General features: G+C 42.3%; 1 protein-coding gene and 1 pseudogene across 1 annotated transcript in view; one reads left to right on the forward strand and one right to left on the reverse strand.

Annotated features, from left to right (window-relative positions):
* LOC132402339 (vitellogenin-like) overlaps positions 1-14,076 on the forward strand; it is a 145,016-nt gene that overhangs the window by 69,728 nt on the left and 61,212 nt on the right. Inside the window, exons 22-27 of the mRNA XM_059985217.1 lie at positions 1,828-2,372; positions 2,568-2,682; positions 7,186-7,284; positions 9,878-10,090; positions 12,466-12,608; positions 12,703-12,841. Coding sequence (XP_059841200.1) covers positions 1,828-2,372; positions 2,568-2,682; positions 7,186-7,284; positions 9,878-10,090; positions 12,466-12,608; positions 12,703-12,841 — 1,254 coding nt within the window. The remainder of the gene's footprint in view (positions 1-1,827; positions 2,373-2,567; positions 2,683-7,185; positions 7,285-9,877; positions 10,091-12,465; positions 12,609-12,702; positions 12,842-14,076) is intronic.
* On the reverse strand, positions 4,919-5,017 carry LOC132402362 (U6 spliceosomal RNA; annotated as a pseudogene).

Below are 14,076 nucleotides of genomic sequence, written 5' to 3' on the forward strand. Positions count from 1 at the left end.
CAACAGTGGCTGGATGGGAGATGCCAGAGAGTAGTGGTGGATAACTGTTTGTCAGGTTGGAGGCCAGTGACTAGTGGTGTGCCTCAGGGATCTGTACTGGGTCCAATGTTGTTTGTCATATACATTAATGATCTGGATGATGGGGTGGTAAATTGGATTAGTAAGTATGCAAATGATACTAAGATAGGTGGCTTTGTGGATAGTGAAGTAGGTTTTCAAAGCTTGCAGAAAGATTTAGGCCAGTTAGAAGAGTGGGCTGAAAGATGGCAGATGGAGTTTAATGCTAATAAGTGCGAGGTGTTACATTTTGGTAGGACTAATCAAAATAGGACATACATGGTAAATGGTAGGGCATTGAAGAATGCAGTAGAACAGAGTGATCTAGAAATAATGGTACATAGTTCCCTGAAGGTGGAATCTCATGTGGTGGTGAAGAAAGCTTTTGGTATACTGGCCTTTATAAATCAGAGCATTGAGTATAGGAGTTGGGATGTAATGTTAAAATTGTACAAGGCATTGGTGAGGCCAAATTTGGAATATTGTGTACAGTTCTGGTCACAGAATTATAAGAAAGATGTCAACAAAATAGAGAGAGTACAGAGGAGATTTACTAGAATGTTACCTGGGTTTCAGCACCTAAGTTACAGAGAAAGGTTGAACAAGTTGGGTCTTTATTCTTTGGAGCATAGAAGGTTGAGGGGGGACTTGATAGAGGTATTTAAAATTATGAGGGGGCTAAGGAGAGTTGACGTGGATAGACTTTTTCCATTGAGAGTAGGGGAGATTCAAACAAGAGGACATGAGTTGAGAGTTAAGGGGCAAAAGTTTAGGGGTAACACGAGGGGGTACTTCTTTACTCAGAGAGTGGTAGCTATGTAGAACGAGCTTCCAGTAGAAGCAGTAGAGGCAGGTTCGATTTTGTCATTTTAAAAAAATTGGAAAGGCTGGTCAGGAAAGGAATGGAGGGTTATGGGCTGACTGCAAGTCGGTAGGACTAGGTGAGAGTAAACCTTCAGCATGGACTAGAAGGGCCAAGATGGCCTGTTTCTGTGCTGTAATTGTTATATAGTTATATGGTTATATGACAAGCCAATCAATCCTAGAATCATTTTTGTGAACCTCCTTTGAACCCTTACCAGTTTCAGCACATCTGTTCTAAAATAAGGGGCCCAAAACTGTTCACAATTCTTCAAGTGAGACCTCACCAGTGCCTTATAAAGCCTCAATATTATACCCTTGCTTTTATATTCTAGTCCTCTTGAAATTAATGCCAACATCGCAGTTGACTTCATCACTGCAGACTCAATCTGCACAAAGACTCAGAAGTCACTTAGTGCCTCGGTCTTTGCTCTGTTGCAAAGTTTGCAGATGATACAAAGATAGGTGAAGGGGCAGGTAGCTTTGAGGAAACAGAGGGGCTATAGTTTGTTGACTGACAATGGTGCAACAGACAAAAAAAAATCTAGTGAGTGGCAGTTCTGTGGGCAAAATCACCTTGTTAATGAGAGAGGTCGGAAGGGAATGGCCAGACTGGTTCAAGGTAACAGTAACTCAAATAACCACACATTACAACAGTGATGTACAAAAGAGCACCTCTGAATGCACAACACATCAAAGCTTGAAGTGACGGGCTACAGGAGCAGAAAACCTCAAACAGATACTCACTGGCTACTTGATTTGTACAGGAGGTAACTAATAAAGTGGCCAGTGAGTGTATTTTAATTCCCTGAGGGATGGTGCCATGTGGGCAGCTTTGCTTAAAAGGTGTTAAGTTTTTTTTTAACCATGTACTTTCAAAATAACTGTCACTAACATGTCATTTAACAGCAGGAAAGACGAGAGCATAAGTATACTTTGAGCAGTTCTATGTCGAGTTCCCAGACGTCAAGCAAAAGTTCACGAAGAAGATCAGAGCAGGATAAGGTAGAATTCTCAAGGACTCGTGGCATCCACTCATTAAAGTCAGGGAGCAGAGACAAGAAACATGGCAGTCGTGATAGGCGTGGTAAACACAAGCTGGAGGAACACAGTAAGCCACGTCATTATTCGACGTCAAGTTCCCAGTCATCGAGCAGAATGAGAAGCTCAAAGGAACATTATAATAAACACCTAAGAAATTATGGTATGCACTCACCAGTGAACAGACAAGAACCTAAACGTAACAAGTATGGAAGACACCAAAAACTCGGTCAAGAACGTAGACATGACACGCCAGGTCAACGTGTGCCTTCAAAAGATGAACATCATACAACTGTTCATCTTTCCTCCAGCTCAACATCTGGTCTATCGAAGGAAAGGCCATCTCGACACAGCTCCTTTAGGAAATCGAAAGGCTATCGAGTTTCCAGCAGTGCATCTGCACTGAATTCAGGGCACAGGAGGGTCAGTACCCGGTCATCGTTTTACCAAGGCAGCACCAAAAGATGTCACAGTTCCAGCTGCAGAGGTGAAAAGTTCGGCCGGCCCTCGATCAGGAACAGCTCATTGTCTTCGACTGACACCCTCAGCCTTTCAAGTTCTGTCACATCCTCTGCACAGTCAGAAGAGGATTATGGTGACCTGGTCAGGAACTCCTCGTCGACTTCATCGTCTTCGAGCGAGTCCAGCTCCAGTGTCTCATCGTCTGCTGAGTCAAAGCGGGAGCACAGTAGGCAAACGCCTCAAGGGCAATCCAGTTCTTCAGTGAAGGGAGACTCCACCACTGACTCATCTTCCGCGCGTAGTGATACAGTGGATGCGTGGCCAACCCCGACGTATCAAACAGGCTCAGAGAGAATGTGTAAGAATGGTAGATGCATCTATACCAAACACAAAACATTCTCAGCCACAACTCACAAGACTAAAGAGCATCATTTTGTCTGGATTTCTGATTCAAAACCATGGAAAGAGGTAAAGAGTTCCAGCAATAGTATCTTCATCTTGAACCAGAATCATAATTAGGTGTCTTGTCACTGTCTATATGATGTGAAATTTGTTGTTATATGGCAGTACTGAATCGCAAAGACACAGAGCAGAGAACATTACAGCACAGTACAGCCTCTTCGGCCACAATGTGCCGAACTTATAACCTGCACTAAGTACAATTTAACCCTTTCCTTGCATGTGGCCTTCCATTTTTCTATTGTCTATGTGCCTACCAAAGAGTCTCTTAAATGTCCCTAACGGATCTGCCTCCATCACCAGCCCTGACAGGCAATTCCACACACTCACGACCCTCTGTGTAATAAACCTACTTCTGACATTCACCTCCACTATACCTTCCTCCAATCACCTTAAAATTATGCCCCCTCCTACTAGCCATTTCCAGCCTGGATAAGGGTCTCTGGCTGTTCACTTGAGCTGTGCTTCTTGTTATCTTGTATACCTCTATCAAGTCTCCTTGTGTCCTTCTTTCCTCCAAAGAACAAAACCCCTGGCTGCTCTGAAAAATTAGCATGAAATTATCATAAATTGCAAGAATAAATGAATAGGAAATTGGGGTATATCTTCTGTTTTGTGGATGTCTGCAAAGAGTAAGAATTTCAGGTTATATATTATATACATTCTCTGATATTAAATAGAACCATTGAACCATTGAAAAGCAAAGTAATGTTCTTGGGTTCATGGACTGTTCAGGAATCTGGTGGTGGAGGAGAAGAACCTGTTTCTGTTTCTGACTCTGATCTCAGTTGTTCAGATTATTACAGTACTATGTGTTTTGTATTGTTCAATACTACAGAGCACAGATGGAAATGACTTCCAGTTTCATTTCAAGCCATCTTCAATTAACACAGTATGTATACGAGATGGTTAACATACCCTAGAATGAGTATCTGGTGTGCTTTAACATGAGGAAACCCACTTTGGATTTGGAGTATCGTGTTCAGTTTTGGTCACCTACCTACGATAAAGATGTAAATAAGGTTGAAACAGATTTACAAGGATGCAGCCGGGTTTGGGGGACCTCAGTATAATGAAAGATTGAATAAGTTAGGACTTTGTTCCTTGGAATGTAGAAGATTGTGAGGAGAAATATAGAAAATTAAGAGGGGTATAGATAAGGTAAGCGCCAGCAGGCTTTCCCCACTGAGGTTGGGTGTGACTACATCTAGATGTCACAGGTTAAGGGTGAAAGGTGAAAAATTTAAAGGACCATGAGGGGATATTTCTTCACTCAGGGTCATGAGAGTGTGGAACAAGCTGCTAGCACAAGTGGTACATATCAGCTCGATTTCAATGGTTAAGAGAACTTCAGGTAGTTAGGGGCATGGTGAGCTATGGTCCCAGTGCAGTAGCTGAGAGTAGGCAGTTTAGATGGTTTCGGCGTGGACTAGATAGGCCAAGGAACCCTGTTTCTCTGCTGTACTTTTCTATGACTCTGACTCTATTTCATTGAAATAAGGGAAGTCCCGTATAATAAGGAATTGGAGTGGCAATGATCCTGGGAATGTAAGAGTTAATGATTGGGGAGTGTTTGACGGCTCTTGGTCTGTACTTGTAGGAGTTTAGTAGAATGAAGGGCGGTCTCATTGAAACCTAGCGAGTATTGAAAGGCCTAGTTAAAATGGATGTGAAAAGGATGTTTTCTATAGAGACCGAGTCTAGGACCAGAGGCACAGCCTCAGAATACAAGGACTTCCCTTTAGAACCGGGATGAGGAGGAATGAGGAAGGTGGTGAACCTGCTGAATTCATTGCTACAGATGGATTTGGAAGCCAAGTCCACAATTCACCTTCTCTGGACCCTCTCCATATGACCAATTAACCTACTAATCTGTGCGTCCTTGGAATGTGGAAGGAAGTCACAGTGTCCAGAGGACACCCGCGTGCTCATGGGGAGAACGTACAAACACTTTACAGACAGCGGCACAAATTGAACACTGATTGATCTTACAGCTGGCACTGTAAAATGCACTAACTCTACACTACCAAGCTGCCCTAAAAATATGGAATGTTTCAAAAATGTGGCATCCCTGCACAAGGTCTACGCTAATCTTCTCTGTATTGTTCCAAGTTTAGTATATCCGCTACCAAAGTGCATCTTGACAAGTAGCTGAGGATCTGAACCATTAATTCTTTTTTTATTGATTTTTTATGCACTTCTACAACCACTACAAGCAAAAACCCAACAGCAAAATGGAGATTAATAGTGCAAAATAAATATATCAATTATATAGTTCAAAACAATAAGGAAATAGCACCCAGAATAAAATCATATAAAGTTAGTATCCTCCCCACCCTCCCACGGAAAAAAAAACTCCAGGCCAACCATTACAAGATGTAAAAAAAATTAATTGGAGCAGTCAAACCCCCAAAACTGTAAATATAAATAAAAACAAAGACTAATAATGCATACTACCAAAACTAAAATGAAATTTCAAACAAAGAAGAAAACACAGAACTTACAGAAAGAAAAAAAAAGCTGAAAGTAGGGGATTAAAGAAAACAGACTTAATCTAAAGAGGAGTTGTGAAAGTATTCAGGAAAAGATCCCCAGACCTTGTGAAACTTTATGTCCGAGTTAAGAAGTGAGTAGTGAATTTTTTCAAGGTCTAAACAGGACATAATATCATTAAGCCATTGAGCATGGGTGGGTGGGGCAATATCTCTCCACCTAAGAAGAATTAAGCATCTAGCCAAAAGAGAGGCAAAAGATAATGTTCGATATTTAGTCAGACTCAAATGTATATCTGCCTCACCCAAGGTATCAAAAAGAGCAATCAGAGGGTTCGGTTCTAAGTGGCAATAAGAATATGGGATAAAGTTTAAAAAACTTCTCTCCAAAATTTCTCTAGACTAGGACAAGCCCAGTACACATGGATAAGAGAAGCCTCCCCCCTTTTACACTTGTCACAAACAGGACTAATGTCAGGATAAAATCAGGACAATTTAGTTTTAGACATGTGAGCCCTATGTACAACCTTAAACTGTAAAAGACAGTGGCAAGTACATAGAGAGGTTGAATTAACTGACTTGAGAATTCAGTCCCAAACCGCATAAGATAAACAAATATTTAAATCATGCTCCCAAGCAGTTCTAATTTTGTCAAAGGGGGCATGCCTTGGGGTCTCTAGTTTATCACAAATAAAAGATACTAAGCCTTTGCTCAATGGATTAATAGAAAGAAACAGGTCCACAACATTTATCTCGGGCATTGTAGGAAAATTGGATAATAAAGGATTAATGAAGTGTTTAATTTGATGGTACCTAAAGAACTGGACATTAGGTACCATTAATTCAAAGGTATCAGTTCAAATTCTGCTGGGGAATTTAAATACAAGTGATTAAATAAAGTTCAGATAGCTATTGTTAAAGGTAGTTCAAGTTCAAGTTTATTGTCATTTCAACTGTATACACGTATACCACCAAACGAAACATTGAGTACGCGTAATTCACATGCAACTTAAAGTAATATTACCACAAATATTATACAATGCAAGTTAAAAAGTGGGCAGTATAATGCTACTGGCACTTTGTACTTGATGATATCTATGGTGGCAGGGAATTCAGTAGTCTCACAGCCTGGGAAAGATGAACTTTCCCAGCCTGTTAGGACTTCTTAATAGTCCTTGTCCTAATGCTATGGTACCCCCTGCTGTTGGTAGGGGATCAAAGAGCTTGTTGGACAGATAGAAGGAATCTTTGACAATGCTAAGGATTCAAGAGGGACTGGAGACAATGGAAATCTAGAGCAATACACACAAAGTGCAGGCACAGCTCAGCAGGTCAGGCAGCATTTATGGATGGGAATAAACAGTTGATGTTTCAGGCCATGACCCTTCATCAGGACTGGAAGGGGAGGGGGAAGAAGTCAGGATAAAAAGATGAGGGGGAGGGGAGGAAGAAGTACAAAGTGGTAGGTGATAGGTGAAACTGGGAGGGGAGGGAGGTGACGTAAAGAGCTGGGAATTGGACTAGTGGAAGAGGTAAAGAGCTGGCAAAGAGGGAATCCGACAGGAGAGGGTGGAAGACACATAGAAGAAAGGAAAGGAAGAGAAGCACCAGAGGGAGGTGATGGGCAAGTAAGAAGAGAAGATGTGAGAGAGAAACAGGAATGGGGAATGGTGAAAGAGGAGGGAGCTATTTACCAGCAGTTCGGGAAATCCATGTTTATGCCATCTAAGGACTCTGTATGCAGTGTTCCTGATAAATGAGTGGGGATGCTTAGAAACTTTATTTTGTTAATATGGGTGATCTCTGATTTCAGTCACAAAACAAACAATTACACTCATTTGAAACCAGTTTCGACACAACAATGAGTTTCTCCAGCTCAGCTTCATCTTCATCTTCAAATTCACTGGAGCAGGTAAGATGATTAATTAGACCTGAAAGAGTTTCTGATAACTAGTTGCCAGGAATCAGAGTTTTCTGTTCACCTCTGGACCGTTCCCCTCCCCTGAAGATTACTGCTTGCAGACATTGATCCATACAAGGTAGACATGCATAGGTGAAGCTTCTGATCCAACGGGTGAAGGCATGAATTTGAATCACACCTCAACAGTTTGGGAACTTAAGCTCAATTAAAAATTGGACTCAATAATAAGAATTAGAATCAGATATGTCATGAAATTTGTTGTTTTGCAGTAACAGTATGGTGCATACATTAAAAACACTATAAGTTACAATCAGAAATATATACGCATATATGCACACCCCTAGAGTGTCTAAGACTTTGCACAGAACTGTATTTTTCAACATGGAGCAATGGTAAATTTGTAAATCTGGCAGAAGCAAAGAATGTTAAGAATGGTGAGAGTGGAGTGCCCCGGGAGGAGTGTGGGGCAGGTGGCAGAGAAGAAGTGCCTGGGGATGGGGGAGATGACACAGGTGCAGACACACCCAGCCCTGAGGCACCAGCCAATGTCATTTAATTCCAAACTATTGATTTATTAATCATTATAGAATGTCTCTCTGATGATTCCCACTCCATCCCCTCTCCCTTCTCTTTTCCCCAGCCATGATACCCCTCTCCCTGCTCCCTTCGCACTCTCAGTCCACAATGGAGACCCATATCAAAATCAGGTTTATCATCCCGCACATGTGGCATGATTTTTTTGCGACAGCAAAGTTCAAAGTAAATTTATTATCAAAGTACATATATATCACTATATACAACCCTGAGATTCATTTTCTTGCAGGCATACTCAATAAATCCATAATAGAATAATAACCATAATAGAATCAATGAAAGACCACACCAATGTGCAATATGGTGCAATACTACAGTACCATGCAAAAACCTTGAGCATCTACAACTTATGTGCCTATGACTTCTTTGCAGTGATGTATGTACAGAGTGTGTATGTGTGTGCGCATATATACACACACAGTGATATAGCCAGTTAGAATGCACTCCAAGATAGATCTGCAGAAATTTGCAAGAGTCTTTGGAGACATTCCAAACTCCCAATGAAATACCGACTCAGGCAGTGGGTATTGGCAAACACGAGGAAATCTGCAGATGCTGGAAATTCAAACAACACACACAAAATGCTGGTAGAATACAGCAGGCTAGGCAGCATCTATAGGGAGAAGTGATGTCGACATTTCGGGCCAAAGGGTCTCGGCCCAAAACGTCAACGGCGCTTCTCCCTATAGATGCTGCCTAGCCTGCTGTGTTCCACCAGCATTTTGAGTGGGTATTGGCAGTTGGGCATCAGCTCAGAGACTAGACAGGAAAGTAAGCTAGTCCTTGATACAGTATAACCTCACTATAGTGAGGGTATCAATATATATCTACATATATTAGAGAGTATTTAGTATCAAAATACTAATATATTGTTAGTATCAGCTTGTAATTCTAGATTTTTTTAATTAATTGAGCTTTGATTTACCATTTGCCATGGTGAGATTCATATATATATATGTGTGTGTGTGTGTGTGTGTGTGTGTGTGTGTGTGTGTGTGTGTGTGTGAGAGTGTGTGTGTGAGTGTGCGTGTGCATGTGAGTGCGTGAGTGTGAGTGAGTGTGAGTGTGTGTGTGTGTGTGTGTGTGTGTGTGAGTGTGCGTGTGCATGTGAGTGCGTGAGTGTGTGTGAGTGTGCGTGTGCATGTGAGTGCGTGAGTGTGAGTGAGTGTGAGTGTGTGTGTGTGTGTGTGTGTGTGTGTGTGTGTGTGTGTGTGTGTATGTATATGTGTATATATCGTTCTGCTGTTGTTATGCTGAGTGTACGCACTTCAATATCTTCCCTGGTGTATTCTCATTATGGGTTCTAAACTAAGCTGATATGCTTGAGTTGGCTTTGTGGTGCCTTTCCCACCATACACAGCAGAATATTCCATTTCTTTAGTAATGGGATGTGTAAATGTGTATATATTATTTATATACTGTATTTAAGGTAGATACTTCTGTTTATTTTGTAATATGCTTGTATCCACATTGTGGGGTGCACCATATTCTAATTCATGTGTAATCTTGTTAACTTTGTGGGTAATTAAAGATAGTATGTCCTGGTGTCCAATAAATGTGGCTCATCGCTCTCAGTGAGAGAGAGAAATTGGGTTTGCCAGGAGTTCACAATGGACAAAAATAGTATGGAACTACTATTGAACCTTCTGGTAGATATCTTTCTGTAAATATTGGCAGTTTTCTTTTCATTATTTTCACTAATTTTTGTAAGTTTTGTAATAAACACCCTTGCACTAAAGTCCTAAGTGACTCCAGCCAATTTTGGCTTTGGTCATGACCCATGTATTGAACAGGCAACCTGTCCTAATAATTTCTTTTATATCTCTTCCAAAGCACCTCATCATAATTTTACCTAAATTGTTATTTGATAATTCTTTTTTTTTGTCAACTTATCATTATAAATTAGATCTGACATTATAAACTAGATCTATCGACCTCTTGCAGTTCCAAACAATAACACAAATGTTCCCGGGTATTTTGTCTTCTCCAGTCCACATTCCTTGGAGGTTTAATGCCACCGATACTCACTTTGTTCACTCGAGCCATTACCACCGATAATGAAGAAAAAGGCTACCAGACGAGATTTTTTGTGGACAATTTAATGGACATACGATTGTGGCAAGTTGTTGTGGACGAAATTCAAGATGGTGGCAAATGGAAAGTCTGTGTCAATGCAGAGTTGCCCTATGATCGCCTGGCATTGGTAAAGTACTTCTCTTCTTGACAAAGGCTCTATTTAATTCAAAATTATACCTGGTAGTACCACAGAGTCATACTGCTCAGAAACAGGTCCTTCAACCCAATTGGTCCATTCTAACTAAGATTCCCACTTACGATAATCCCATTTAGCCCATATCATTTCCTATCAATGTACCTGCTCGTATCTTCTAAAATTATTAATGTACCCACCTCAATCTCTTCCTCTAGCAGTCTTTTCCATACACTGACCAACTTCTGAGTGAACAGTTGTCTCTCAAGTTCCTATTAAATCACTCCCCCCTCACCTTAAGCCTAGTTCTTGATTCCTCAGCTCTGGGTAAAAGACTGTGCATTCCCCTATCTAAACCCCTCTAGATTTTATGCATCTCTGTAAGATCACCTATAGTTCTTCTACACTTTAATAAAACCTGCACAATCTCTCAAAGTAATTCAGTCCAAGATTCAGTTTATTAACGTGTACATCAAAGCATACAGTGAAATGCATTGTTTGTGTTAGCAACCAACGCACCTGGAGACAGCCCACAACTGTTGCCATGCATTCTGGCGCCAACCTAACATGCTCACGATGCTCAACAGAAGAACAAAGATCACAATCAGCAACAAACAACAGCAGCAAATTAAGTCTCATTCCTCTCCCCTACTCATGCACATCCACAGTCCTTTAACTCCAGGACTGGCCACCTTCTTTGGCCTCAAACCTACGGCCTGTAGTCTTGGGCTCAGATTTGCAGACATTGGGTTTTGACTTCACAGAGAACCGCAGCCTCAGCTCTGGCTGTTGAGCCTCGACTTCCAACTGTACAACACATGGATATCCCTCAAGTCCTTGCCTGTTCACGCATGTCTATATGCCTTTTAAACATTGATCTCATACAATGTCTGGTTCTTTCCCCATCCCCTGGCAGCATGTTCCAAGTAGCTACCACTCTCTGCATTTTTAAATATTAAAAAATCTTGCCCCACAATTCTCCTTCCTGCATTCTCCCTCTCACTGTAAACATAAGCCATCGAATACTTGCCATTACCACCCAGGTAAAAAGACTTTAACCCTGTCCACCTGTGACTCTGTTTCTATGTACTAGTACTCCCAGGTCTCTCTATTCCATTATGGTCTTCTGTGCCCTACCATTCATAGTAAGAGTTTTCAGCTGGTTTGACTTTGTAAAATGCATCACTTCACACTTATGGGTGATGAAAGAAATGAGTAATATGAGTGGTTGAACTTAGGACATGTTAGGGTCCGGTCCAGAGCCCGCCTTCCGGGTCTTGCTCCGATCCACGGACTCCGGGCCTTGCAACCAGCCCTCCTGTCACCCGGAGCCACTGGATCATCTAGGCTTAAGGAGGTACACCTGTTGCCTATTGGGGGGGCAGGTGTTTATAAGGGGCTCGGGGACTGAGCCTAGTTGAGTGGTTGTTTTGCTCCTTGCCTGCTCTGAAGCTGGTTTGTTTGTGCCGTATCCTGCTCTGCCTGGTTTGTCTTGTTTTCCTGCTTCTCTTGGGTGCGCTGGTCCTGCTGTTCTGCCTTATTTGCCTTGCCTGTGCTGTCTGCTTGCTTCTCCCAATTTACCGGTGTATCCCGATTGTCCTGCTGCTCACCCTGGACCCAGCTCCCTTCTGTTCCCTTGCCTCCACTGGGTAAACCAGGCTGTTGCTGTTACCCCTTGGGTGGTTCTGCCCCTTCCTGTCCCTTGCCTCTATTGGGGAAGCTAGGCTGTCTGCCATTGCCTGGTGGAGGGACTCTGTTCCCTTCCTTACTCCTCACCTCTGATGGGTTGTGCCTGCACCTGCCCAGGTGTCTGCGCCTTGCCCAGGCATATGTGTTTCTGCCTGGGAGGTGACCCTGCTGGGATCCATGTGGCCCACCCTGAAGACTGACTCTTTCCACCCAGTGCTCCCTATGGGTTGTGAGGTAGTGAGGTAGAGTTCATGGGTTTATTGTCCTCTTTAAAAAAAAAAAAAAAAATCTGATGGCAGAGGGAAAGAAGCTATTCCTAAATCACTGAATGGTTATCTTCAGTCTCCTGTACTTCCTCCTTCAAGGTAGCAATGAGACGAGGGCATGTCCTGGGCGATGGGGGTCCTTAATGATGGATTTCGCTTTTTTGAGGCTTTAAAAGATGTCCTGGATGCTGAGGAGGCTAGTGCCCATGATGGAGCCGACTGAGATCGTAGCTTTCTTTTGCTTTTTCTGATCCTGTGCAGTCGTGCCCCCCCCACCAAAATACCAAATGGTGATGAACCAGTTAGAATACACTCCACTGGGAAAAGGCATGGGACATTTTATAGAAGAAGTACTTTTTAATGAATCCTAAGAATGGAAATAATATTGATTGATTTTCCTGTATTACATTTCAGGGAACACTGAGATGGGGCCAGGATTGCCAGGACTACAAGATTGCAGGAAAAGCAAGCATGGGTCATGTAAGGATTCATCCTGCTGTTCTGCTCAAGGCAAAGTGGGGCAGGATGTCACAGTCCTTGAAAGATACTGCCCAATTGTAGGCATCATTGCACGTAACACTCATTTTTCACTGGATTACTGCGCATTCCGTGCATGAGAAGGAGTATTAATTCCTGTCAATTCCATTACAGGATTGGTGACCAACTGGCCGGGATTCTCTTCCTGATGGGATTCTCCCAAAGGCACATAAAGGGAACACCTCATCAAATATCTGCCATTTTGGCCGCAACATCTCAACGAACCTTTGATATCATGATCAAAGACTCTAAGGTATTTTTCTTTTTTTTTAATCCCTAGGACATTAGGGAAGAATTAGGCCATTTGGCCCATCAAGTCTGCAGCACCATTCCATCATGGCTGATTTACCCCATTCACCTACTTTCTCCCTGTAACCTCTGACACCCTTACTAATCAAGAACCTATCAGACTCTGCTTTGAATCTATCCAATGACTTGGCCTCCACAACCATCTGTGGCGATGAATTGCACAGATCCACTGCCATCTGGCTAAGGAAATTCCTCTGCATCTCTGTTCGAAAAGGATGCCCCTTTATTCTGAGGCTGTGTCCTCTGGTCCTAGACTTCCCCACTATAGGAAACATCCTCTCAATGCCTACACTATCTAGAACTCATCACCACAACTGAATCATCCTACTCATGGTTCTGAGGTCCTTGCAAGTTGACTATTCATGAAGTGAACCAGCATTTATAAAAGCAGACTATCCAGTTCTGCAATTTATGGGTAGACTGTAGTTCCAATGGGACTTCTTCAGTTTTCTGTTTTATGCGCTTTTTTTTCATTCTTTCTTGTTGCCATTTACGCAATTTTTTTGCATGGGGGGTGGCGATGTTATTTTTAGCATGTGGGTGGGTTGATGCTTTTGTTGCCATTTGCATGATTTGTTTTCCTTCTGTGCACGGGAGGGTTGGTGCTTGTTTTTCTTTGAACAACTCAAAGATTTTCTTTGTTTCATGGCTATCTGTGAGAATTTGAATCTCAGAGTTGTACACTGCACACATACTTTGATAATAAATGAACCTTTGAAGCTTTCCCTTTCCACTTGTGGAATCCTGAGCCTCATTTCCTATTTGACAGCAATGGTAATATTTCATTATGGTGCAGCCATCAGTGCTGCTGCATAGCCTCAGTCAGCCTGGTTCAATGCTGGCCTCAGGAATCAGATACGTGGAGTTTGCACATTCTCCCTGCGGCCATATTTTCTTCCACGTGCTCCAGTTTCCTCTATGTTGTTGGATTAATTGGTTTGCATGAATAAACCCAAATGTATTTTACTTTATTTACAGATACAGCACAGTAACAGGCCCTTCCAGCCCAATGAGTCCATTCTGCCCAATTACAACCATGTGACCAATTAACCTACCAACCCGTGCGTCTTTGGAACAGGGAAGGAAACCAGGGCGCTGGGAAGAAGCCCACTCACTCAAAGGGAGAACACACAGGGAGGAATTGAACCTCAATCACTGGCACTGTGAAAGCATTGTCAT

The sequence above is a fragment of the Hypanus sabinus genome, chromosome 11 (genome assembly GCF_030144855.1).
Source record: "Hypanus sabinus isolate sHypSab1 chromosome 11, sHypSab1.hap1, whole genome shotgun sequence".
Classification (NCBI taxonomy): domain Eukaryota; kingdom Metazoa; phylum Chordata; class Chondrichthyes; order Myliobatiformes; family Dasyatidae; genus Hypanus; species Hypanus sabinus.